Source organism: Brachyistius frenatus, unplaced genomic scaffold (genome assembly GCF_029030835.1).
Source record: "Brachyistius frenatus isolate BFR_SWC_R1_liver_20210118 unplaced genomic scaffold, ASM2903083v1 Contig_19, whole genome shotgun sequence".
Lineage (NCBI taxonomy): Eukaryota > Metazoa > Chordata > Actinopteri > Embiotocidae > Brachyistius > Brachyistius frenatus.
This window is the reverse complement of record NW_027210618.1, coordinates 1,827,501-1,854,427: the sequence shown is the minus strand read 5'-3', so window position 1 is coordinate 1,854,427 and position 26,927 is coordinate 1,827,501. Positions and strand designations below refer to the sequence as shown.

The 26,927-nt window shown below is 41.9% G+C and overlaps 2 protein-coding genes across 2 annotated transcripts in view; one reads left to right on the top strand and one right to left on the bottom strand.

Moving 5' to 3' along the window:
- Window positions 1-350: 350 nt before the first annotated feature.
- Window positions 351-17,430, bottom strand: appl2 (adaptor protein, phosphotyrosine interaction, PH domain and leucine zipper containing 2). The gene is made up of 21 exons (XM_069695314.1): window positions 17,355-17,430; window positions 15,619-15,717; window positions 14,837-14,896; window positions 14,075-14,146; window positions 12,948-13,035; window positions 12,727-12,768; window positions 12,579-12,637; window positions 11,993-12,139; window positions 11,328-11,410; window positions 10,918-11,070; window positions 8,612-8,800; window positions 8,472-8,514; window positions 8,162-8,218; window positions 6,570-6,664; window positions 5,390-5,545; window positions 5,079-5,131; window positions 4,792-4,966; window positions 3,854-3,890; window positions 3,562-3,717; window positions 3,406-3,453; window positions 351-2,904 (listed from the first exon to the last, which is right to left on the bottom strand). Exons 1-21 carry the CDS (start codon window positions 17,409-17,411, stop codon window positions 2,773-2,775), a joined length of 2,001 nt encoding a protein of 666 aa, XP_069551415.1. The 5' UTR covers window positions 17,412-17,430; the 3' UTR covers window positions 351-2,772.
- A 5,339-nt stretch (window positions 17,431-22,769) lies between these two features.
- LOC138619066 (overexpressed in colon carcinoma 1 protein) overlaps window positions 22,770-26,927 on the top strand; it is an 11,231-nt gene continuing 7,073 nt past the window's right edge. The window contains exons 1-2 of the mRNA XM_069695275.1: window positions 22,770-23,011; window positions 26,889-26,913. Coding sequence (XP_069551376.1) covers window positions 22,969-23,011; window positions 26,889-26,913 — 68 coding nt within the window. The 5' untranslated portion in view covers window positions 22,770-22,968. The remainder of the gene's footprint in view (window positions 23,012-26,888; window positions 26,914-26,927) is intronic.

Below are 26,927 nucleotides of genomic sequence, written 5' to 3'. Positions count from 1 at the left end.
ACTGGATTGCAAAGTTGGAGGAAATCTTCTCACCGGCTTGAGCCTCCAATCGGCGAGCAAACACTCGTTTAACTCGTCAAACTGGAAAGACTTTTCTTCGGCCGAAGCGCTGAGCGCATTTTGTAGGCATTATTATAGTTTTATTAATGGTGTGAGTGAAGCGGCTCAATCATCACCGGAGGAGTGAGGACATAGGATGAACAAAGTTTTCCACACAACATCGGATAACCCGCCAATATGCATTTACATCAGGCAACAGACAGAACGTTTGACATCTGGGAAATGCACTTATTTGCTTTCAGGCAGTCAAACAGTTAAGTTACTGTTCACTCGTGGCTGCTGGGGGGTCACGTTCAGGGAATCAAGCCACTTAAAAAAAAGAAAATAAAAAGAAGCAAGGTTGTCTGGACGGCGGTTGTCATCTTCGTACTGCGAGAGAAGCTCTCCCGACTGCTCCAGTGAACTTAAATGACTGCACTCGGCGGTGCTGACTTGGCACCTCTGCAAGCCTTTTTTTTTTTTTTAGCCGAGCCGACAGGTGAGCCGCTGCCCTCGTTATGCGTTCACGCCTCAGTCGATAACTGGCATAAACATCCACACCATCATATTAACAGGCTTTCAGCTTTAAGACGCTGCGTTTTCATTTGGCCTGTCGAGTTGCTCCGAGTGTGCCATCGTTCTGCGCGGCAGTCGAAGAGTGAACATATTAAGCTGCATGATTCGCCCCAAAGGAAGAAACGTGTGCGGCGCAACCCGCTTCAATTTACTGAGGGGATCGTGACGCTGTAACGGTACTTTGGGGAGGCTATCGAGTGTAATATTCTGACAGGAGCGTCTTCTATTTATTTTTTTGTTTTAAACGAAGCTCTGCTGACTTGTGTGCGTCAGCGTGGGGAAAAAAACAACAACGACTGTTCTCGCTGTCAAGACGTGTTGGTTGTTTACATTTGAAGTCAAATCGACCGCGACGCTTCCAGCTGGAGCTCAACTAGGAAACGCGGGAGTTGAATCAAACGCGCAACTAATCCGTCAGTAACCATCGTTTAAACGCTTGCTGTCCTTTCTTGTACACAAACGAGCTGCAGCTTTAAATGAGCGAGCTGCAGAAGTGCCGGGTGACTCTTTTCTGTGACGCCTTGTCAGAAAGCGAATAAGCGCATCCCCCCTCTCCCCCCCACCCAACCCCAAATAAAAATAAAAAATAAAATAATGGACTGTTCCTTTTAATTACAATGTGCAGTGTCACGAGCAACCCAACATCAACAGAGCGGTCGGAATGAAAGGTGAAGAGAGACACTCCTTGTTGAAGATGTTTCTGCCTCCGAGCAGAGGAGAAGAAGGGAAAAGAAACAGGCCGACACGACGCAACCTCTCAGCATGGAGTCCGTCTGCCCGCCGACATCAGTGCTGCAGCTCAAACACGTCGAAACGGAACGATTTCACAGTTCACTCTTAATTCTTCTGCCTCGAATAGCATACGTATGAGGAAAAGAGCAAATCGCTTCTCCTCGGGTGCGTGACAACCTCTGCGTGGTCTGCCTACATGCGTTACTCTGACATTTCAGTTGATTTAAAACAACTTTTTTTTTTTTTTTTTTGTTCTCTAGTATTACAGCTCAGCGCTCAAGAGTCGAGGCTTCAATCTTCTGCAAAGGGACGCCATTATTTAATCATGCACCGCAGCGGGCCGAGCGCATCGACTCTGATTAAACATCGCGCGGACACTCGGATGGATCGTATTTACACGAGCTATCGAGAAAAGCGAAGTGGTTTTTTTTGGAGGGCGGCTCGATGAGGACCTGACACGCAGATGGTATAAAGGCTTGTCATACAGGTAGTGGAAGGGAAAACAAAACAAAACAAAAATGTCAAGCACGACTTTAACTCAGTTTAGTGGGAATGCTAAAGTCAAGTCTGTAAATTCATAGCAGCAAGAATGAAGAAAGAACAACAATGACTCATGCCAGCTGGGTCCGCTGCTTCGAGACACGTGATCACCGGGGGTAACGTCATTAAACAATGCGACGGTCAGGAACTGACGTCTCTTACGTCCCTTTGTTGACTTAAAACCCTTCCGATTTCTCAATAAGTGCATTCTGTAGTCACCACGTGTTACTGAACCGATATAAACCTCCGAGGTACAATCACCTTTTCTTTTTTTTTTCTGTACATGAATAATCAAGAAATAAATGCCAAAAGTTGTTGCATAAGAGCCTCGCATACGAGTTAACAAGTAAAACAAAGTAAAAGGGTTCGACACAAAAACTTCAAACTATGTAAACCTAAATATAAACCTAAACCGAAGCCAATGATTCACCACCTTCTGTTCGCTGGCCTGGGATATTAGAAGACAACGAGGAGTATGCAAGTACCAGAGCGGTTGTCCCTTTTGATGCGCGCGCCGCCTACAGTGGCGCAAAGACGGAACTCCAAATCCAAAGACCGACGCGGCAGCGTGACCACGGAAAAGCAGATCTGATGGAGCAGCCGCGAGATGTGCTTTTTAATGGTCCTGCCAACCCCCCCCCCCAAACTTACCTCCACCCTGCCGTCATCTGCCTTTTAGCACAGCGAAAGAGATGGAGATCTAGTAACACAGGGTCAACTACACTCTCTATTGTTGGTGTTACAGTACCAAGAGTTTTAGGATGAGACCGTCATCCGGGGTCAGCCTTCCCCTCCTGGAAAAAAAAAAGCTGGACGGTGGCCCTGGTCTTAGTTGTTGTTTTTTTTTGTTTGTTTTTGTTTTTTTGGGGGGGGGGGTTAGTGGGACTAGGCCTCGGACTCCAGATCTTCTTGTCCTGCTCCATTGGTCGCGTCGTCCGTCTCAGGCTCCAGGAGCAGGAACTTGCCGTCGTTGGTTAGAGGCATGTTCTTCATCAGCTGAGCCAGGGCCTCTGGATCCTGGTAAAAAAAAAACAACAACAAAAAAGAAATAATCAGAGGCCCAGCTGAGTAAGAATGTACTTAATTCATATTGTGATTAAATTCCTCAAGTTGCGACGTTAAATTCAATTCTAAATGTACCTCCTGCTACCTTTATGCCACCGGGGCTGTAAGAGGTAAAGCATTTCCTCTAGAGGGGACTTTCTACTTATTTTAATAGTCACAAAATAAAAAAGGTTTATTGTTGTGAAATGAAAACAGACATCAAAAAAATTAAACTTGGCAATGATGACAATGTTTTTTTTTTGTAATCACAGAAAATGTCATCGATCTTCCTTACAGGGAAATATTACCGTGAGATCATTTCCTTGTAAATAAAAACACCTAGATAATTTATATAATTGTGTTAGAGTGTTTATGCCTTTAAAATAGTGTTCTTAATCAAACTACCAAGTAAATAGTTTTGACATTAAATGCAGATGGATAACCGTTTTGAGTGCTTCTCTCTGATGACGTTACCTTCTTGGCTTCTGTAATGTCCTTGGCCAAGTTTATGGTGTAACATATCTGTGAATAAAGACAAGAGAGACGCGGGTGAACATTCACTTTGGGCTTTCAGTTCATACGCGTCATCTCCTTTTAAAACTTCAGAGTCGGCGATGTTGGTGAATCAACCTTTTCGCCTTCCGTGTTGCTCTCAAAGACGAAGGCGCTGAACGAAGGCTCTCCCTCCTCGTCTCCGTCACTCCAGTCTCTGCCTTCAACCACGAATCCCATCAGCCTCCCGTTCTCTTGGTGGGCGGCAAACTGACACACATCTCCCAGATGAAACTTGAGAAATGAAAGACGTTTAGAAAGAGTTTTTAAAAAAACGTCTTTTTTTTTTTTATTAAACTACACGCATCATGACCTCACCCCTTAAAAAAAAAAAAAAAAAGTAGTGACTCCATCTTCTGGTGACACTTACACTTATTCTTGTGACTTGAGTTTGCGGGTCGATCAACCTGTTGAGAAGAGAAAATAGAAACTTCAGTGGAAATATACAAACACCTCGGGAATACTCGTCAGTGAGCTCGAGTCTCTCTTTCCGATTATGTTCAGGCATGAACAAGTTTTAACAGCAGCTTTCGGGGATAATCACAAACCGTGTGACTTCTCCTTCGTGTCTTAATATCATACGAGAAAAACATTGCTCACACAAGGTGAAACTTCTTAACAAATATGAAAATCAATCCCGGTACCACAGCAGCTCGACACCCCATCTGAAAATAAGTCCTTTGTCGCAAATATTATTAGCTTTAATGAGACGGCTCGAGTTTCACTGTGGTTTCGTATCTTGGGGCTTTGCGATTCCCACCGCTGACAAGACCATAGAACTACGTGAAGTGGGATCAAATGTAATATTTAAAAAGACAGATTTAGCTCTAAAACCTCCTTTAAAAATGATTTTTTTTGTTTTGTTTTTTCTTCCCCTGCAGCGCAGCATGATGCGGAATGCTTCAGGATTTTAGGACTATCAGCTGTGATCAAGGTCCAATTTAGACACATTTAAGTTTTAATGTAGGAAATGTAATTATAAAGACAGTTTTAATGATGATCAAAATAATGTCTAACTGAAGGCAGAGAGACGGTGTCAGACGACGTTCTAACTATTGAAAACTTACAGGAATATCATTGGATAACTGTTTGTCGACCAGGCGACAGGACCGAGAACTTACTAAGAAATCCCAAACAGCACTAAGCGGTAGCTGCAATGGTATCAAATTCGACTCCTGCAATATTGTAAAGAAAACAATAACTGAAGCATTTGTTTAGACGTTTTCTATCGATATAAATGGGGGGGATCGCACCGATATGTCTTTGTGGTATTCATGTAAAAGTTCCTGAACCTGTGTTAAGTTCTACCTGAGGCTGCTGCTGGTGACCATGAGGTGGGACTCGGTGGTCCTGAAGATGTTGTGGATGGCTCGAGCGGCCAGCACCTGCCTCATGGCCTCGTAGATCACCTCCTGGTTGTTGCCACAGCGGACAGCCATGGAGCCCAGGAAGCGCACCGCGAATACCTGCTGCAGGAGGGAGTCTACGCGCACGCACACACACACACACACACACACACACAATACATAATACTTTAAAAGCTCTTGAGAAAGAGTGGACCATTACAGTGCATTTGGGTTATGGGGAACAGTTACCATCACTCTCTGTTGAACAGTCATCATCCGTTTCTCCAAATGGATTTGTGCGTCTGTCAGGATGGGACCACAAACACACACACATAAGCAAAAAAAAAACCCAACAACAACAATTAAACCCCTGCGTGGAGCTATTGGGAAGCATTCAGCTTCCTGGAAATGATATAATGACCACAATGAGGCCAACGTTTAGGAAATTCTACTCTACCCACTGGTACCGCATCACTATCCGGCTCTTACTCGTACACAAACAAGCACTCACGCCAACGTCCTGCCCCAGCCGTCCCCCTCCCCCCTCCCCCCCCCCTCACCTCCCACCACCTCTGTTCTGGTCCTGAAACTCGGAGGCTGGCAGCATGATGTCAAACTGGATGGGCGTCCCAGGGGCGATCAGGTCCTCCGGCTCCGGAGCAGCGCCTGCTTTCTGGGAACCGCTGCTGGCGACATGAACACCTCCTGGCTTTGCTCTGCGGGAGCGAGACACAGAATAAAGATGAGTTTTCCGGAATTAACCCCTAAAAAAAAAAAAATCCACTGCTCAATAGAAGATAAGTGCACATACTGAAAACAGGAACTATGAAAACATACACACTTTCATCAGACGGAGCAATAATAACAGCCTCCCCTCACCTACGCTGGAATTGCTTTGACAAGTGATCTCGTTAGGGCAGCGCGAGCAGGAGGAATGATTACAGCGAGCAAAACCTGTTTGATGTCGAGAGCCGACTGTTGTTTTTAGACAGACTTGAAAAGCAGAAGTCTACTTGTCAGAATGCGACGCTAGCCGAGCAGCAGATCTATCAATAATACAGAGCGTACATTAGACGACACGAGGGCCCCTTCAGCGCTCTGCCTGAACCAGAACACGGAGCTTCATCTATCGAACCGTTCTCTGAGATTTAGTACTGCCGGCCGGCCAACTTCGAAAATGAACTGTAAAAATCGGCCTTCTGTTTTTATGCATTTAAGGTTCGGAACAAACTTCCGCTGCAAATGAAAACACCGACTTCTGCTGACAGTTTTAAGAAATAGCTCAAGACTTACTTTTATGAACTTGCACGTTTTTTTAAAAAAAAATTTAATTTTTTTATTGCTGACTTGTGTGCAACAAAAATGCAGCTCAAAGCGCTTCACAGACGAAGGTAAAAGCAAAGACATGAAATCGGATAATCCTGCAAAGCACTTTTGAGTTGCATTCTACGCACGAAAGATGCTGTACAAACGGAAAGTTTATTTTTTTTAAAATTATTATTATTAAAGTGTAACATCCGTGTTCAACACGCAGCTAGCAAAGCAATGACGAGCGACAGTCTCGTCACAAGTCAGATAGTGAGCTCGTAAACTTCAGGAGACGACACGGTGTGTGTGTGTGTGTGTGTGTGTGTGTGTGTGTGTGTGTGTGTGTGTGTGTGTGTGTGTGTGTGTGTGTGTGTGTGTGTGTGTGTGTGTGTGTGTGTGTAGTGTTCTTACAGCAGCAGCAGCGTGCCTGACCTGTCGGGGTTGGGCGAGCCTTCTTGTCTCTTCTCGAAGCTGGTGATGGGAGTGACGGCCTGGATGGCGCTTTGGTTCATCCGGATGGCCACGGCCTAACATCCAACAAACAGCATCGGCAGGCGGGTCATTTAGAAAGTGTCTAAATGTACCTAAAACGTCGGCGGCCTCTTCGCCATCTCGATCTCACGTTTGCTCGCTGCAACATAAACGGGTCTACTGACCAGCATCAATCCCTCCAACAAACAACAACAAAAAAAAGCAGATTTCCCTTTTAAGCTTTTCAATTGAAGCCGGAGTCGTGTCATTGAGGGTTAGGATTTGCGGGAACTGACTAATTTATTAGCGTTCAAAACAAATTGACGAAGTAGTCCGTGGATACAAATGGGAAAATAATTCGAGCTAGTGCCTTAATATATGTGAGAAACGGTCATCTGTTTAAGGGGATGTTTTTAAATGAAGGGGTCATTGGAGACCGAGTTTGGTCACTGCACGGCACTGGCTTTATATAATCTAATTCGTGGAAACAACACCTAGAATGTATCAATAACAAAATCACAGAGACCAAAGGAGGCGCAGAATACGGATCAATAAATGAGACAACTGAGGGGGAGTCCGGGCTGTTTCCCAAACACCCACGTTAGAAAGAGAACGAGGGCAAATCGTTTTAATTGGAACAATTAGATCATCTTTGTTATTGTGTCGGCAATCATCCTCAATCTTCCGCTCGGTGCTTTATACTTCATGACCAGCATATCTTGTGTTTTTCCTTTGTGTGTTTTGTTCATAATCTTTATGTTGCATGAACTGGAATGACAGTCTGCATTTTCTTTTTCTTATTACCGTCACTGCGCTGTCTCAATTCTGTCTCGTGTCCTTAACAATTGACAAAGTAAAACGGTATTCAGCAGCCTCTGTACTGTGTACAAACACGCAGCTATTCGCTTAAAATCCTGCAGCGCTGTGCTATTTGCTCCTGAGGTGATAAACGTATAATTTTCAGGTGACAACAACTGATGTAAACCCTGATGATTAGTGTCTGAAATCTGCAATAATGACTTATTTTGATGAAAAACTACACGGTGAGGAAATAATTAAGTGAGGGAGAGGGCGATTTTGGAAGCAGTTACACGAGATTTGTTTCCGAATAATAAACATTTCATAGAGACAAGCCTCCGGCAAACATGTGAAATCCTGGGATTAAGTAGCTGTAAAGGCAACGACAGCTGTGAGATACAAGAGGAAGGAGGGAGGGAGGGAGGGGGGGAAGGCGGAAGGAGGAAGGGAAGGAAGGAAGGAAGTCGGACGGACGGAGGAAAGGAAGGAAGGAAGGAAGGAAGGAAGGATGGAGGGAAGGAAGGAAGGAAGGAGGGAGGGAGGGCTACATAACAGCACTGAAACAAAACAATTACTTTTTGTTTCTTAAGCAGAAGATAAGTTCCCTAAACAGGCAGAAAATAGTCACCGACTAACCGAATGACAGCAACATGGGTAGTTAAACTACCTTTAACTTTTATTCCGTCTGGTTTACTTTTTTTTTTTTTTTTTAAACTTCCATTGTGTATCCGTGCGACTGGGTACGAAGCTTTTACCTCTGGGTTGTCAGTCAGGTAGATCTGTCTGGAAATGTTGTTCACAGTGCAAATCCACTGAAAAAGAAACACAAAGCCAAATTAAGACTTCCGCCAGCTCCGGCAAGAAATCACTTGACTGAAAGCAGCTGTGGCAGGTCAGTCAGATGTGTCCAAGCACAAGATCCACATATGAAAACCACACAAATGAGTCTCGACAGCTCCTCCATTGTTCTGTGACAGATACTTGTAGCAGCAGATTTCTTTGCGATGAAGATGTGAAAGAACGAAGATCAAACACAGCTGTTTGAACGGCCTTTTTCACACTTACTTCTTCATACTCCTTTTTGCTCTCGGCTTGTAGAATCATTGACCTGGAGACGCGAAGAGAGTTTAATAAAGCACACCCAGTCACTTATTCATGTTTCTGCATTGGTCTAATTGTTGGATGTGTGGAGAAGGCGGGCGTACGTCTTTCCTGAAGGGGACGCTATCTGGAAACAGTAGCGTCTGTCCTCACACTCCACAGCCATGACGGAGCTGTTGTCCAGGTCCAGCACCATGCCCCCCGCCACCGCTCCACGCGGCTGGCACATGAGGTTCCCCCCCTGGGTGAAGAAGTATAGGCGGTCCCAGGCTGTGGTCACCAGGCCTGTTTTACTGAAGAAGAGGAGGAAAAGGTGTGCGAATCAAGGCAGGCGGTAAATATACAGCCCAGACCATAAGTATTTAAACGGTTGCGTCGTTTTTGCTCTCCCGGCTTTGGATAAAATCATTTTGCACACATGCATGCGTGTATACAGTGTTTTAGCTTTGTGCAAAGTTGTAAATACGCGAGTTTCTGTCAGGCAGACAACAGCTGAGAAGTGCAATACTGATCAAATACTGCATGGACCATCTGTACCAGGCAACATGGAGCATGTCAAACACAGAGCCTGATAAACATAATGTTCATTGACCAGCTATGAACACACAAACACTGCATGTATTTCTTGCAAAACCATCAGCGTTCATAACACCCACGTCTCTGGGGCTGACTGAAGCAGGTACACTTCTTGGAATGATTACAATTTTCTTATCGTTACTTTTTCAATCAGTGTAGTTGAAAGCACAAAAGCAACGTTTCATGTAGATCTCCCTTCTCTTGTTGGGGAGTTTTCTTGCCCCCCCCCCCCCTTTTCTGTTCTTGAACTACAGCACTGTATATTGGTGAGAAAAGTGCTTTAGAAAAATTATAAAGGCGACAGTGAAGTTGTACCTTTAGTATATAAAATGTCTCTTCATCATCATTTCAGCCTCTTAGACATTTGTCATAAAAAACTGATAAAAAAAAATATGTTTTGGTCATAGTTAGTGCACTAATTCTACAGTTATGATCACAAATGAGTTTTGTGAGAACACAATTATCTTTGAGCATCAAAATCTGTTCATCCTTTTGTTCAAGTGGACGTTTGTACCACAGTCCAAGAAATTACTTCAAGGCATTCCTGAGGTATCACGTTCAAAAGACTGAGGCAGACAGATGGCCAGACAACCCAAAAACATAATGCCTCTTTTTATGTCGCATACAAATATGGAATTATTACATTCAGGTTGTGTTTACAAGTCATTGTTTGGCATCATCCTTTCTCTTTGATCAGCAGTCTGGTCTTTTATCTTGCATAACAATATCTATGCATTTACATCTTGTTTATGGTAATGAACGGTGTATTGTTTATTGTGAATCCACATCTCCAATTTTACACCTCTGATCAAATCATGTTTGTGTTGCATAAGGAATCAGCCACATTACTTATTTAGATACATGATTTGGTATTCAAAATCTAAAACGGAAATTACTTTTCATAAATAAATGCCGAGTGTTCCTCTGTTTTTTACTTGTCATCTGATTTTAAGGCCGTTTTGGGTTTAAATTTGTTTTGTCGAAACATGACAATGCAATTTCAACCCTGAGTCACTTCATTCCAAACCCAGCTGCTCTGTATGACTCATTTGAATTGCTTATCTGGAAGCCTTCTCCGCATACAGTCTGGTCACAAGATATTCCCAGATAAATTTGCCCTTGATTATTATGGCTCACGCAGCCCTGTGTGACTCAGACCCTTAATATTGGGAAACCATTTGAAATAGCAAATGTTCTCTGGCCTCGGCTCCATTTGACAAGCGTCTGAGGCTGCTGGCAGTGTGTCATTAAACAGGATGGCATTCCGTGGAAACCTTTTTCTCTGGTGTCACGGACATTTGTCAAAGACTTTGGATGTATATGAGGGAGAGACAGAGTTTGACAGCTCTGACATTTCACTAAATCACAATGTGAGCTACGCTGCAGTTTTATCCCCTGAAGCCATTAAGGAAGTTTCCCCTCTCATACATCTACTCTACAATAAGCTGACAGCGCACACTGTCAACATGTTACCTGACCCACCTCGTCTGCTGTGACAGACCTTTTGTTTACGGAGTTTGTGCGGATTTGAAGCGACTCTAGCAAGAGGGGAAATTTTTTTTTTTTTTCGGTCGTGTTTGGGTAATTTAGACATTCATATTCTTCTGTAGCCACTGTGTGTTGACTGCACCATGTATTGCACCACATTTCATTTCCTGACAAAATCCAAGATGTCAAACAAGTGAAACAAGGACAGATTTAAAGCTTGTTCCACAGCTGTTCAATTTGTTTTCAGTTCAAAGACACCCTTTAACATATTGACTGTGAAACACTACATGAATAGGAAGTGTCCTTGGATTTCAGATAGGGCCATCATGATTGTAATTAATCTTACTTCCTAATGTTTAGGTAGCCAGCCTTCTGGATAAGTGTGCGATTGACAGGCTCGTCGTCCTTATCTGGCATATAGACAGTGTCCTCCACAGACAGAAGCTCCCTCTGGGCCATACGCATGGCCTCCGCCTCCGAGTCCAGCTGGGCCTGGATACTGGACAGAGAAGAGTTTTAATACTGGTGACATCTGTCTAAACAGACGTTCAGAAATTAGATTATTATTTTTTTTCTATAAAAGCATTCAAATACAAGACAAAATCATAAAGCACAATGTTGTAAAATCAAAAATATGGGATTTTGGGGAAATCAGAGCATGACATTGAAATTTGTTTTGTTTAGAATCCTACCAAACAATCACTTAATCACTTCTATGAGACGCATTAAAACTAAAGTTAATGAAATATTCTTTACCTTTGCGTCATGTTGGACACAGAAGAGAGAAAACAGTCCATTTTCTTTGACACCAGCTCAATGCCTTTCTTGAAGAAGCCGATCTGAACGAAAAGACATCACAGCGAGTCGTTCATATGATATTTCATTTCATTTTTACAGCTGTCACACATAGGGCTGCAAGTGACTATTATTTTCATTTTTTATTGATCTCCCCCTTATTTTATCAATTAATCAATTGTCTGTAAAATGTTAGACAGCCAAAGGGGATGTATTTAAATACCTCCTTTATTAATATTGATTTAACAGTCATAAACCCAAACACATTCAGTTTGCTCTGATATATGAAACAGAAAAGCATTAAATCTTCACATTTGAGAAGCTGGAAACAAAGAATGTTTGGCATTTTCTTCTTGAAAAATGATTAAAACCATTGCATCAGCATAAACATAGTTCCAGCTTAATTTTCTTCTGATTGACTAATCAAATAATTGAATAATTGTGGCTTAGGACAGTATCAAAGTAGTAGTAGTAGTAGTAGTTCATATTCTTTCAACACGTTACACACTAACAAGTGTCCTTTGTAAACCAATGAAGAAATCGGGTCTCATTTTTAAATATTGACTTTGAATACCGATATGACGACCAGGTCTGGCTCGGTTTATATGTGTGCGGTAGCTCAGTACCTGTGCCTGAGTGTAGCCCAGCATCGGTTCGAGCATGGCCACTCTCTTGCGATACTGCAGGGCGTTGAGGGCGCAGTAATACTGCAGCGAGGCCTGGTGCTGCTTCCTTCTGGTGTAGGCCACCTCCTTCACCAAGTCGGCCTTCAGCTGTCCGGACAGGAAAGGGTTAAACATGCAAATGTAGAAGTGTCCGGCATAAAACGCACTATCAGGCTCTGCACACGTACTCATACATATGCAAACATTTGTCCTGCTCTCACACGCATACAAATAAGCAACAAAGTCGCATTATCCTGTTTGTTTAAGAAGACATGCTGACACGTTCAATACACGCAAATAGCAAAAGAACCTTATCTTTGCAGCCGTGATAATGTGGAGTGTTGGTAAGGTTGTGTTACCACGGTGAAGCCTGGTAGCTGAGGATTATTTCATTTTATCTCTGTGCTTTTTCCAAACGCTTATAAAACACTCCAAGTGCATTAACACTGGCATTAATGCACTGCAAGTCTTTTTACAGCTTGTAATGGATGAGGGGAAAAAAACCGCTGCATCATGAAGCTGAGAAAGCACTTTGCAGTTACTCTACCTTCTCATTCTCCTTCTTCTTGGGCAACCGGCTGTACTTGACCATAGCTGCCTCATGCTCTGCACAGCACAAGAGAAAAGACACGAGTGTCAGATAATAACTACTGCCTTTCATTTATTTTGTCAAGCTCATAAAAGTGTGTACTTACCATCAGTGGCGATGCCAAATATCTCCTTCAGTGTACTTATCTCTGCAAAAATTCAACATTTAGCACATTTTGTTAAAATATCAACAACAGATGTTTAAAAGTTCATTATCGTTTTGTTTTGTATCTTTATATTATCTTATTATCTTTCCTCTAACGATATGAAGACATGCACTATGATAATGAGTATTTTTTTTTTTTTGTACATGTCTGTGCGACTCTACCTGTGAGGTCTTTCTCTCTGAACTGGATCAAGGGGAAGACCATGCCGTCAGCCATCTGGTTGGCTAACTCGGAGTGGAGCGAGTTCAGCTGCACCACACAAAACAGATTACACATATCTCAAGCACCGCGCAAGGACACAAACAGCAGATGAACCCCTGCCAAACATCTTGAGGGATTTCAGTGTATTTTAATATTTACAGAACCATTTCCTGCCAGCAAGCCGGAAAATTACATCTTCAGTGAAATGCGGCCATAACGGCAGACGATGCCTCCCCTACATCATAATAAACCCATACTGTGGAAGAGCGCATTTCATAAAGAGAATAATAAAACTTACTGTTTACTCTGATATTGGAAACGGGCATCGCACAAACGAGCAAATCCTACAGTTATTCCCTGCAGCTATTCCCGACGCTTATCAACAAGCTACATGGCAACGTCTAACGAGCCGACATCCAGTTTAATCTGAATGATTTAGCAAGTGCTGAAGTTCAGCAGATTAGGTGAAGTCGTGGACCTAATTCTCACTGTGAAATGAGCTCTCCTCTGTAGAGGATGAGGTAAAAGGTCAAGCAAACAATCAGCCTGTGTCCTCTGAGCAGTTGTGTGTGTGTGTGTGTGTGTGTGTGTGTGTGTGTGTGTGTGTGTGTGTGTGTGTGTGTGTGTGTGTGTGTGTGTGTGTGTGTGTGTGTGTGTGTGTGTGTGTGTGTGTGTTTCCTGAGTGCTGACTGGGCAGGCTAGTGGACCCCCACGGCTGACAGAGACAAGGCCCATCTGTTCAGTCTACATTCGTGAGCCTGCACAGCCCCACCTTCATCTACCCATCCAATAACCTGCTGCTGCTGCTGCTGCTTCATCCATCCGGGGTGATGCACATCATATCCACCCCACCATTCCCCTCTCAGACACTCAGTTCTGGTCTTCCAGGGATGATAGTCCTGAGGTCTTCTCACTGAGGTCATTCTCTCCAGCGTGCTCGAGTAAAACGGGTGTAATATCCTTTGTAATGGGATAAAAGGACCAACTGCAGACTCTGCGGTAGTTTATCATCCCTCTCTTCCACTGCGCACGCACCACACCTGAATATACACACATGGAACAACAACGTCGAGAGCACGGGCCTCACCTCCCCGACGGTTTTGGCGAAGTTCTGCAGCGTATTGATTACCTCCTCGTCACCTTTTCCAAGGGCAAAATTCTAGACAGAAACAAAGACGTTTTAGCCATGAAACTGCATAATGTTGCGTCAAGCCAGCCCATACTACAGGCTGAGAAGTTCAAAGTTCTGCCAGGATTTCTGGCACATCACCGAAATGGAACGAGGCCAAAGATGTTAATGAACCCAGTACTGGGATGCTGAGTTATAACCCTTGTTAAATGAGCTAAAAGGTTGCAGCAGTTGCACATCAATGCTTTGTTTTTTTCTTCTACCCAACGTGCACTCAGTATGTCCAGCATTTGTCTTTCAGCTTGATCCACATATCATTTTTTTTTCCTGCATGATTTAAAATAAATGCTGCACTAATTTCAGCAACTATTGTACTCTTTGCTTCTTGTCAGCTGCAGAAAACATCATAGATTACCCACAGAGGCACTTCTGCAAGTTGTTTTTTTTCATGCAGAGAGATTTCACAGAGATCCACATGCAAAGATGGCGTGAGGCATACTCACATGTTAGGAGATATTCAGCAGACATTTATTATCCTAATAGGTGTGTCACGACAACCCATCCTGACACGGCTCATGATAGAAGTTCTATTTGCTTCATGCAGTCACATATGGAGTATAATTGTTGCAGCACATTTGCAGAGTTACTTGAAGGATTTCGCCAACACTCGCCATGAGAACCCATCAAGGATTAAGTCACGCTGATGCTACCCATACTTACTTTCTTCTCGTAGTCCAGAAGTTGTTGTGAGAGCTGCTCTGTGGCCAATCCCATCTCACTCTGTCGGGGGAACAGATGGAGGGACGGCGACATGTTAACAGACTGGATTACTTAGGATTTGTCTCTTGCCTCTATATGTCATTTTGCTCTTCAGCCTTATAAATGAATAAAAGGAAGCGGAGGAATAACGGGCGGATCAAGGCTCATGTCAAATAAATGCCAGTTGTACCAGTGGACCACGGTTGGTTCAGAAAAGGTCTAAAGCCATGTTAATATACATTTTTAGAGCAGAACAATGAAACATGTGATGTAACGGCAACAAGTGAGCATGCTGCTCAGTGAAGTCTCACCAACAGCTACACAATACACTTACTGGGGAAATGTGAGGACAAACTGACACCCTTTCAGTTTAAAAACCGCTTCAAATTAAATTTTCATCTTACTGGACATTTCAGTTTATATGATTTTGTTTTACAAAGTTCAAGAATGAATTTCGATACTCAAACGTTTCTCATCTGTTTCTACAGGGTGAGGTTAGTGTTTGATATCCTAGATGGATATTTGTCTCATCGGAAACGAAGACTGAGGCGCCATCTTCAAATCAAAACAAAACTGTACTGTAGTTCACTGATGCAAATATGTCCAACCCAGAATCATCTTCGGTCAGGCAAATAAAATGAGGTGTGAAGTGTGTGTGTGTGTGTGTGCGTGCGTGTGTGTGTGTTTCACAGTCACACACAGCTGATGTGAGTGTGTCTGTATGTTTGTGTTTTGTTTAGTACCTGGGCTCCAAACACTCGCTGCATGGACTGGAGCAGCTTGTTGGTGTAGTCTGTAAGCATCCCCGCATCTTCCTCAAACACGCTGAGCAAAGAGCGAGTCTGTGAGACAAAACATTCACACACTCTTTTGATCAATATGATAAAGGCAGGAATAGATGAGAAAATAGTTGGATAACTGCAGACAGAATAAAAACGATTATGGTCCTAATGAACAGAGAGACAATTATTATTTTGAGAACTAAACTCAATCCTGTTTTTCTGGTTCCCAAATGTGAAGATATTTTGCTTTTTTTTTTTTGTCCTACAAGTTGGTAAGCTGAATGTCTCTGAGATCAGGTTCTATTAATCAGACATAGAAAGTCATTTGAAGACATCTTTCTGGTTTCTAGGACATTATAATGGGCATGTTTAGCTGTTTTCTGACCTTTATAAAAAAAAATTACAATAAAAGCAAGTAGTCTAATATAATCTGCAGATGAACCAAACCGTGAAGTTAATTATTAGCTCCAATTATAAATACTGGATTTTAACCACAAGTGCTAAATGGTCTGCACTTGTATGGCGCTTTTGGTTTGGTTGTGAACCCGTCATCATGAAAACTCAAGTTTAAAAACATTTTTTTAGAAGTTGAAAGAGGACATATGCCTCCGAGTGAAAGAAATGAAAGTGGCTGCAATATGCACACTGCTGTGCAGCTTTGAAGTGAAACTACAGGCGTAATGATTTCACTGCAGGCTGGCTATGCAAACTGGGAAAATCCTGTCTGGGTGAAGCTTTTTTTTTTTTTTTTTTTCCCCCATAAACAGGTGCAGCAATGCGGGGCAGATACGAAAACACCCATCAGGTAAAGTCTGTTTACAGTTCACTCCAGTTGACTTTCACCACAACGGGGACGGTGAGTCATTTCACATCGAAAAGAAATAACCATTGTCAACCTCGGCCATGTTTACATTTCACTGCAGAAAGACGCAGGGCCTTTCTCAGGAGACGTTGCATTTTGAAGGACAAAAAAACACCTCAAAAAGAGAGAAACGGCCCTGCAGCATGAACCATCAGAGGTCAGCCCTGTGAGGAGGGAGAGTGACGCAACAGACGGCAGACAACAGGCCACAACAGCAACCACCGCCTTTGGATTTAACATCGGCATCACTGAGACTCATGCGTGAGGTCTCAAGACTTCAATGCACAACTTCCGTTCAGCATTACAAACCTGTGAGCATCAAATGCAGCGTTTACTTAGTGATTCTTCCCTGTTGCAGGCTGGTGACTAATGCCAGGGGAGTCCGATAATGGAAACCCCTCCCACATCCAGGGAATCAGGCCCGGTTGACGAACAGGGTTCAGCCCCAAAATATAACTTCATAACGATAGTAAGAAATAAAACGCTCGTTGAGGGTTGTCGTGGTTGTGAAGGAGGCTGTGAGTGACACCGGTCTGGAGGCACGCCTGAAAACCGCCTCTGACAGTGGGAGGAAAACCCCGTCACGGGCCGGTGGCTTCCCAAATACAACAAAGACGTACAAAAGCAGATGGTGATGACGTGCCGTTGTGAATTAAAACAGCGTTTTGCAGGCTGCCGGAGGATTACGTTCCCATAACAAACCGAGAGCTGTCATCGGCCGGCGGGAAGAGCCTGCACCGGGAGCCGGATACCGTCCGGGCTAAGGAAGCTCGCTTTCGGCGCTCGTAACGCCCTTAACCTGACAGTCGGGGTCCCTAAACGTTACAAGGCCTACCTGAGGACTGTCCTGTAAAGCGTCCTCCAGGAGCAGTTTGTGATGTACGGCCGGCATCTTGTTAGCGGTGGAGGAGAAGGGAACGGGAGCTGGAGCTATGGAAAGCGTGGACTCTGTTTCCCAGAAGTCTCCGCGCGGATGAGAGGAACACGTCGCAGTTGGAGGCGGGGCCAAGAATCAGTCTGATGACGTCACCGTCAACAGCAATTGGTGAGATGAGCAGTAAAAAACAGAGATATATATATATATATATATATATATATGGTAAAAACAGCCAAACTCAAACTCTGGATTATATATTTGTAATTTCATATTTAATTTCCTTCTGTTCTAAATATGTGATTTGTTTACAGAAAAACTCTGACGCTATCGACGAACTAAAGATGAAGTCGGGCTGGAATGTTTTCCATTTTACTGTAAACAGCGACCCTCTGCGGTCACATAAAGAATTGCAGCGTTTAATTTCAAAATAAGAAATTCTCCTCTTGTAATAAAAGTCACGCTCTTACAAAAATGTGTGATTGCACGTCGTTACACTACAACAACCTTTAATGTTTTTTTTTTTTAAGGTCCATAAATTATTGTTTGACCGATTGTGAGAACAGAATGAGTCTTCACGCAGCAGCACTCACATCTTTTACTGAAGCAAATTTATCATTAGAGCCAAGTAAAAATATTTAGTTGCTCGTACAAATTCTGGATTCAAAATGATATTGAAAAGAACAATATTACCAGAAACATCAGCGTATCAAAATAATAATTGAGGCAGATAGGCCTTGATTTTTTTCTTCAAAATTAATTCATTTACAAGCTTCACTTTCTGTTCAATCAAATCAAACAAATGTTAGTGGACAGCAAAAGTTCTGTTTTCTCCTAGAGTTAAATTAAAAGAGTTACGTTTCTGTCAATCAATTAAACAATTAATAGATCTGATGTTTCAGCGCAACATCCATTTATGTTGTTTTTTTGAATTTCTTTTTAAATGGGATGTCAACATTTTTTAGCCTGCACAGTATTGCTAAGGTAGATATAAAATGATTGTTATAAGGCAATCTGGGAATTATTTTTGGCAATATAAATGGATATGAACCACAGTTGAGAGGGAGCCACATGTCTCTCAAAATCACACTTAAAAGTGTGGGAAGTGATCAGCTCTCCTCTTGTTCTACCTCAGTCATGATTCACAAATAATAGGCAGAGCATGAGATGTGCTGAGTATTGTTGGAGCTACTGGTTCTCTAATTACATCACACTTCCTGTTGAGGCTGCACATGCACGCATGCGCGCACGTGCGCGCACACACACACACACACACACGCCACACAGACATGCACACACACAAAATGAACCATCTTTGATTTATTGATTTTTATCCCATCTTGGATGATAAAATCAGTCGTCACCACGCTGTTTTGCTTCTCAAATGTCAGCTACACTGATAAAGCGTGTTCTCTAATCCCATGCTTCCTCTTTTATTTTAATGTAATCTGATCTAATTAACACCCACCAACATTTGAACATCCTGTAAGAACGCATGGTTACATCTGAATGACCCAACACAGCTTAAATGTTTTCTACTGTGAAAGAAAAATATGTATATATGTGCAAGAAAAACTGAACAATCAGACATGAATATACAGCATGATTCATTCAATTAAACTGATTACAGTTTAATTAATTAAATTTAATTAAATAAGTGATTTATCACTTATTTCCTGTCAACCGTGTCCTTATATTAGATTGTTGCCTAAAGCATTGCAGTAACTTGTTAATCAAGTTTTGATTTGATTGTACTTCTAATGTGGAAAAACAAAAACAAAAATTCTATCATTTGACTAATAAATAAGCAAAATAAAATAGCCTGTTGACATCAGATTACTGTATCTATCGTCTACATAGCTTTTGGTAATAACAATTAAAAATGTACTTTTATAAGTGTGTTTCAGGATTTACCTTGAAAAAAGAATATAGTTTTTTGTTTTTTTTATAGGCTGTTATTTGTGTTATTGATATATACATATATTTGATAAGGTAATCTAAAAAATAAAATAAAATGATATATATCCAAATACAAAAACAATAATACAAAAACAGCCTTACCAGTTAAAAACAAGGATGAGGTTTGAAGCATTATTTCAATATTTTTTGCCATTTGAATTTTTGTGATTGTTACATATATTATATCACAGTACAGCCCAGATTTCTACTTATTTGTACTAGAAATTACTCACAATGCTGTTGTAACAATTAAAGAGCAAAGTGCAAGTTATGTGGGGTCTACAGACATAGAGAGAACAAAAAAAGGCTTCATCTGTGCTTCATGGACCTTTTGCTTTAAATAAGAGCACTCAAATATAATAACTTCACCTGTTTCAAATACAAGATGATCTTTTTTGGGAGCAGTTAAACATTGTTTTTTGGAGAAAGCTTCATAATGTAAAATTATGTTTATTTTAAAGAGTTTCTTAAAAGGAGACAAAATAGAAGATGTAAAACTCAATATTTTTCTTGAAGAGGTTGTATAACAGTCTTTTGGACTTCTTGTTGTGTAGTGTCTTGATAATGGAGGCAAGCCGCGACAGGCAGTGGCTTCTCATCAAGCTCCCAGGTAGCCTGAGCAGGCGCACATTCTTTCCTCCCCAGTGGACTTGCGCTGTTTAATTGGTTAAGTTGTGGCTCTAAATCAGACAAGGCTTTTCTTTCAGTTCTAACTTTGATAATTATGTTTGCAAGCTCGGCTAAGTCTGGTCTATAAAAAGACACGTAACCAACTTGGATTAAATAAAGCAGGAATCACTGAAAGTAGAAATGCTTGTGACTGGGACAGTATATTAGATCATCTTTTAATTACAAGTCATTTACCTTCACCTTCAATCTGTACCTTTGAGAGTAAATGTACCACATTTGGTCAAAATCTGCCTTTTCCTAGACAAAACATGTCATATCAGGCAATATCAAAAGTCAAAGAGTCTACAGCAACTCTGTAATCCTGTGCTTTATTACAGCTTTGAGCAAAACGTCAGAATATGCTAATGTGCACAAGCTGTAATTTTGTACCATTTTCATCATTTCATTAATTTCTTCACGTTAACGTGCAAAAATTTTACAAAGTACAGCTGAGACGGATGGTTTTACAGATAATGGTCCCCTAAGTGATATGAAGCTGACATCACACTGTTGAATTTTGGGTAATGGGGCATGTTTAGGGGGTTCTGCTGCCTTTCTCTTGGTGAGTTGAAGCTAGGAGTTGGAGGCTATACAAACCTGAAGGATCTTTGTTATGCACACGCTGTAGGACTAACCGCATCTCCATCCATATCCACTCAATAGATACTAACCAGATACTAACCCTATTTGCCCACTGCAAAGAGAAAAATAAACGCATTTCATAGACATATTCTAATGAATCCTTTAAATAATAATGTGACTGATCAAACTCACTACCTTTGACTCAGTAAAATAGTGACATGGCTGAATATTTGTGAAAGTTTTGTATTTTGTTTGGTTCAATAACTGGGCCGAAATAAGGAGTGCCACGTTACTTATTGTGAGTATGAGTCAGTTTGCTGCTTTGTGAATTAGCAAATATTACACTGTGCCACAGAAAAACTCATCATGAGCTTCTCAGGTTTTGTAACATTTAAAATGTATGCACTCAGTTCAAAAGTTACCAGATATATAAGTGTACATTGGGGAGGAAGTTTGTAATCCAGAATTGGTCTTCCTAGTCATATTTTTAATTAAAATGAGTTTGTCTGAATAGCGTTGCTTCCCATCGTGATTCAGTTTCTCCTGGTAGAATCCCTTTTCTTTTTCTGTTCCCTTTTCCATTACATTTAACTGTTTTTAACCTTTTACATAATTTTTCTAGTAAAGGGCTCTGGTACCATTGTGCGGTAAAACTCCTCACCTGGTGCCCTTACCTCAACATGCAGCACAGTATGACGTACCTTCATGTTTCCTCTTTCAGTTCATCCTAATGAAGACATGAATGTGTGTTTCAAATTGTATGTCAATTATTCCTGTAGTTGTTATTAGTTAATGGATGAACATCCATGCTGCTAACAATCACCTTTAATCTGAGGACCCTCTGCACCCCTCTCTCCTCGTATGGAGGCTGGCATTGCTAGGGACATTGTGGCTGCGGTAAAAGACTGTGACATACAGCCCTTCTTGTCAGTGGGAAAACTGGTCCAGCAGTGGAACCAGTGCTGCGGCACATCCAGGTGGACATCTGTGGGGAGCTCCATGACACTCTGCAGCACCAACACTTCCATTTGGTAAAGCACAACATCCATTCAAAGTAGCCACAGGTGGTTGCCACTGGGTCTCTTTGGACTTCCTCATGACTGTTTGCAAGGTGGGGAATCGGGTGAACATCTGAGTTTCCAGCCGGCCTTTGGACATTGGCAAGATGTTACCTGTCTTTGTGCGAGGCTAAGCTAAGCTAACAAGCTGGCAGCAGCAAATTCATTTGACAAAACTACTTTCGTCTGACATCTCTATACTTTCGAGTCTTTAAGACACATAAGCATTTTGTTACATTTCATGATTTGATTCACCATTAAGAAGCACAGTGTACTCACTAGCCTGTGTAGGAGCCTGTGGAAACCATAATTAGCCTGTCTCGCAACAACAGAATGATCATTTCGGATGTCATGTTTCTCATGCCGGAGAATTTGTCACTGAAAACTCCTCATTAGACATCTTAACATTGTAATATAACACTGAAATAACTGAAAGGGTAAAATGATTTCACTGTTAGGGAGTGGTAATGTCGTGCATCCTGCCATCTTAACTCCACTCATATGATTGCACGAGTCTTGTATACAACGGCGTGACTGAAACAAGCAGAAGAGATACATTGAGGATTACTGACGGCTATAAACTGATCCAAGCACGACCCTCGTGGTTTCATACATAGATTGTCCAAGACTTCTCGGTCTCATTCATAGGGAAGAGCTCAAAGAAGTTAAGCTCTGGGCGAGAGTGTGCATGTACGCGTGCTTCCCACCCATAGAGAAAGCATGAATAAAGGTGCTCTATGTTTTTGCACGCAAAAGCAATTTGGGCTTGTTACAGAATGTCACACGCACATAGCCTGATATATTAATGCCTTTAAATGCATTCAATTTTTTTACACCTTTATATAAAAAGGAGGCTCCCCATTGGTTGAGTGTCACTCCACCCTCCGCCTCCTGTACCCTGGTTTCCTGGGCAACCATGTCAGGGTGGAGAAAAAGAGCAAATCGTGTGAGGGCAAAGCATCTGTCTCTGTCTCTCCCCCCTCTTTCCCCCCTCTCTCATTCTCTCTCTGAGTGTGTGTGTGTGTGTGTGTGTGTGTGTGTATAAAAGCCTCTCTCTCCATGCTTTCACTCCACTCTGAGCTCTCCATTGCATTGCAGAGAGGATACAGGGGAGGGGGATAAGACCAGAGGGATCCCTGTGAGACATTTCTTTGACCTTCCCTCTCTTCTTTTCTCTCTCCCACTCTCATCTCTCCCTCACTCTCTCCTCTTTTCCCCATGTGTTGTGGATCTCCCTCCTTTCCTCCTTATCCTTCGACTTGTTAAGCGCCTTCGCTCTGCTTAGACGGTGGCTGCATCGATGCAAAATGGGTTGTGGCAATTCCTCAGCCACCAGCACCTCAGGAGGGGGTGAGTGTTTCAGGAATCTCTGCGTGCATCTGTTTAAGTGTGTGTGTGTGTGTGTGTGTGTGTGTGTGTGTGTGTGTGTGTGTGTGTGTGTGTGTGTGTGTGTGTGTGTGTGTGTGTGTGTGTGTGTGTGTGTGTGTGTGTGTGTGTGTGTGTGTGAGAAGGTGAGAGAGACAGTTGCCCTGTATCTGCACCAAGTGGAGAAGGTGTTTTGAATGTAAATGAAGTGTGTTGAGGTTACCAGTCCGTGTGTGTGTGTGTGTGTGTGTGTGTGTGTGTGTGTGTGTGTGTGTGTGTGTGTGTGTGTGTGTGTGTGTGTGTGTGTGTGTGTGTGTGTGTGTGTGTGTGTGTGTGTGTGTGTGTGTGTGTGTGTGTTGGGCAGGAATTCTTGGTCACTTAATTTTATCCGTAAATCAATAGACTGCAGTTTATTATAAAATTTGTGTCTTCAATTGATTGTAAAAACAAACACAACTATGTTGTGCAATTCATTCCATACTGGCTCCCAGTCTCTAGTGTGTGTGTGTGTGTGTGTGTGTGTGTGTGTGTGTGTGTGTGTGTGTGTGTGTGTGTGTGTGTGTGTGTGTGTGTGTGTGTGTGTGTGTGTGTGTGTGTGTGTGTGTGTGTTTGTGTATGTACCTGTGGCGGTCTCCTAAACCCATGGGTGGTGGGTCGATCATGAAGGGTCTCCCATATTCTAGTAAAAGACACCTTAGGAACATAGCGCTTTGATAACGATGACAGTGAACGTCTACACTCAGAGTCATTCTTGTCTCTTTTATTCTCTCTCTTTGGTGTGTTCATGCTGGTTTCCAAGGGTGTTTGAGGATGAAAGACAAGCAGTTTCCCTGACATTCACCCATATTTGTCTCACCCATTTGACTGGTGCTGGTTGTGTCCTGAAAGCACGTAGCGCTGGAATTCCTAATTAATGGTTTCATTTGCAAAGCCTAGAGGACACATTTAAATGGAATAAATAATGCAGGACTTCTGCATGTATTGTGCTTTTTTAAGTGGCTTATCCCCAAGTAACACATCTCTCTCAGTTGATTTAGGCTGAGATGATACATGTTTTAAATTACACTCAGTAAATCTCTGGGCACTACAGTCAAATTAAAGTCAAAATTAGATTGAAGTATCTGCAAGATTACCTCACCACCACCACGGCCTATTAAAGCGGTGTGATGTGTGTGTTTGGTCTTGTGTAGATGTGTGTGCGAGTGGGCTTGCAGGTACCTAATCAGTGCTTGCCAGGCATGTTAACAGAGCCACAGACAGCTACCAGGAAACAAAACACAGTGTTGTTGTTTTTTCTGGGGCTTTAAATGGGATGTACTTTGTGGTTACACTGCCTGCAAACAACATCTGAGTAGATGTTTGAGTTTTCTGTAAGTGTGGCTTATTTGACTTGTTTGTCTATGAAGGACAGTAGCTGTATTTTCCCCTGCTTCTTCTTAGAGGTCAGTGTTCAGCACAAAGTCAAGGACAAGTGACATCCTGTCAATCTAACAAATGTGGACAAGTGGCTGCTCTCATTTGTCCATACCAGCTGACACCAGGCCGGAGTCAGAGGACACTGTTTTCTGCACCATTATTGTATGTAAAATAAGAATGGAAGCACTTCTTACTCATGTTTAATACTAAATATATAATATATCTATCTAAAAAAATATAGTTGTGCCACAACAAATTTGTTTTTTGTTATCTTAATTTAACCGCACCTATTCAGCTTCTATAAGCAGTGTGTAAACATGTAATAAACATATAGTTTATAGTATAATATAGTATAGTTGTATAAGCAGTGTTTCTGAATATGTATCACAAACTATGGCCCTTCTTGAAAGATGATACTCATGAGTGTCCACCTGTGGCAGTTTTGTATATAGATAGATAATCTATAACAATATAGTAAGAAGAAATAGATGTGCTAATATAATCTATATATTACTGGACTGTCATAGAAGAAGTTATGATTTAACAGTTAAAAATGTCTTTATATTTACATTATAGTGTGTTTTGAACCATTTTTTGAATCTTTATGTATTTGATTTTTTTTATTTTGATTTTGATACACTTTATTAATCCCCGAGGGGAAATTTCTTCACTACAGCAGGGGGGCTCTCAGGGGGGAGATGCTGCAGCAGGCTGCCACTAGCGCGGCGCCAGGTAACCTGACCTGAGGTGCATGTTTTTGGATGATGGGAGGAAGCCGGAGAACCCGGAGAGAACCCACGCAAGCACAGGGAGAACATGTAAACTCCGCACAGAAAGGCCCAGGACCGGATTCTAACCCGGAACTCTTTTTTTTTTTTTTTTTTTGCTGTGAGGTGACAGTGCTAACCACTGCACCACCATGCCGCCCAAGTATATGTATATGTATAGCTTATACATGTTAAGTTAGAGGTTTAAAGTAAAGTGTTTCCATTTATTTGAAGTTGTTTGCTTCTCGGTTTTGGTCTTATAACCAAATTATAACCATCAGTCATTCAGGAAGCCTCAGAGTCATACAAGAATGTTCCAATTTCAAGCTACGGTCTAACCAAGCTCAAATGACTGCCTCAAATGATTGCTCTCTATATCTCTCTATGACATTGCTCATCCCTAGTCTTATGCACCCAGATGTGCACCCTTGGATATGAATGAGCTTTTGTCAGGCCACTGAATAGGCCCCTGTGTCATGTCAGCAGACTCAAACATTCACCGTGCAAAGCCTTTTCGTCTACAAGGGTGAAATTTGCTGTATTTGTGTGTAATGTATCTTCTCCAGTTTTTTACTATTACATGGGGATCTTGTAGTGTTTTTCTTCAGAGTACAATTCTGCACTAACATAATGAGCTACGGCATGAAAAAGCGATTGAAGGGCAGAAATTAGGCTTTTGTTCTTCCGCTGTTGTCATTGTGATACTGTACATTCAGGAAGGAAAAGTTCAATTATCCTCTGTGTTGAAGGTATTATGATCTTATTACAATTCAAATCAAGGCCAGTATACTGCCTGCAGGCTTTTCGGTTCTTCCGCTGTTGTCATTGTGATACTGTCCATTCAAAGGAAAAGTTCAATTATCCTCTGTGGCATGATCACAGAGGGTGTGAGCATTGGCATTGAGGGTGTCATTGGCATTGAGTCATTTTACAGTATGTTCTCTGTAATCCTTCAGACTGAGCTGAGATAACTGAACAAATCTAATTGTGCAGAAAGTATAGGAGTAGCATACATACTGAAAACAACTACTGCAAACTTAAGCAAAGTCCATTAGGAGTTACAGTGATTATACACTAACAACACCACACTAAAGTGTAAACTCTGTGTGAAAACTTAAATGGTATTTTTACTGTATCTTTGTTTGTGTTTTGTGTTGTGTTGTGGCATTTGAAAGGCCATTAGAAACATAAGCCATAAATGCTGTGAAATGTGGCATTGGTTCGTGTTGTCAACTTGCCCCTGTAAAGATTAACATTATGAATTGTGTATTTTCATACTGAAAGTAGCTATATTAATATGTTGAATTGTGTCCATAAAGAGATAAACATGATCGGCAACAATAATCAGATAATGATTGATCAGTATCAAAGGGCCCGAAATGTCTCAAGAAAACATTCCCCACATCCACCAGCAGCTTGGACTGTTGATACAGTTGCTGTTGTTGCACTTCATTGTAATGCTGCTACATCACTGGCTGATTAGATAATTGCATGAAAAGGCAGGTGTACAGGTGTTCCTAATAAAGTGCTCAGTGAGTGTAGAGTTCTGTTGAAAAAAATACTCTTGTATGGTCTACTGATTGTGAAACGCACAGGGATTAACTGTTAATGAGGTGACACACCTTTAATACATTTCATAACGAAATTGAATTAACTTTCATCTTTTCATGTGTTCTCAGGGCCAGCAGAAGCCTCCAAAGATGTGTAAGTACATAAGT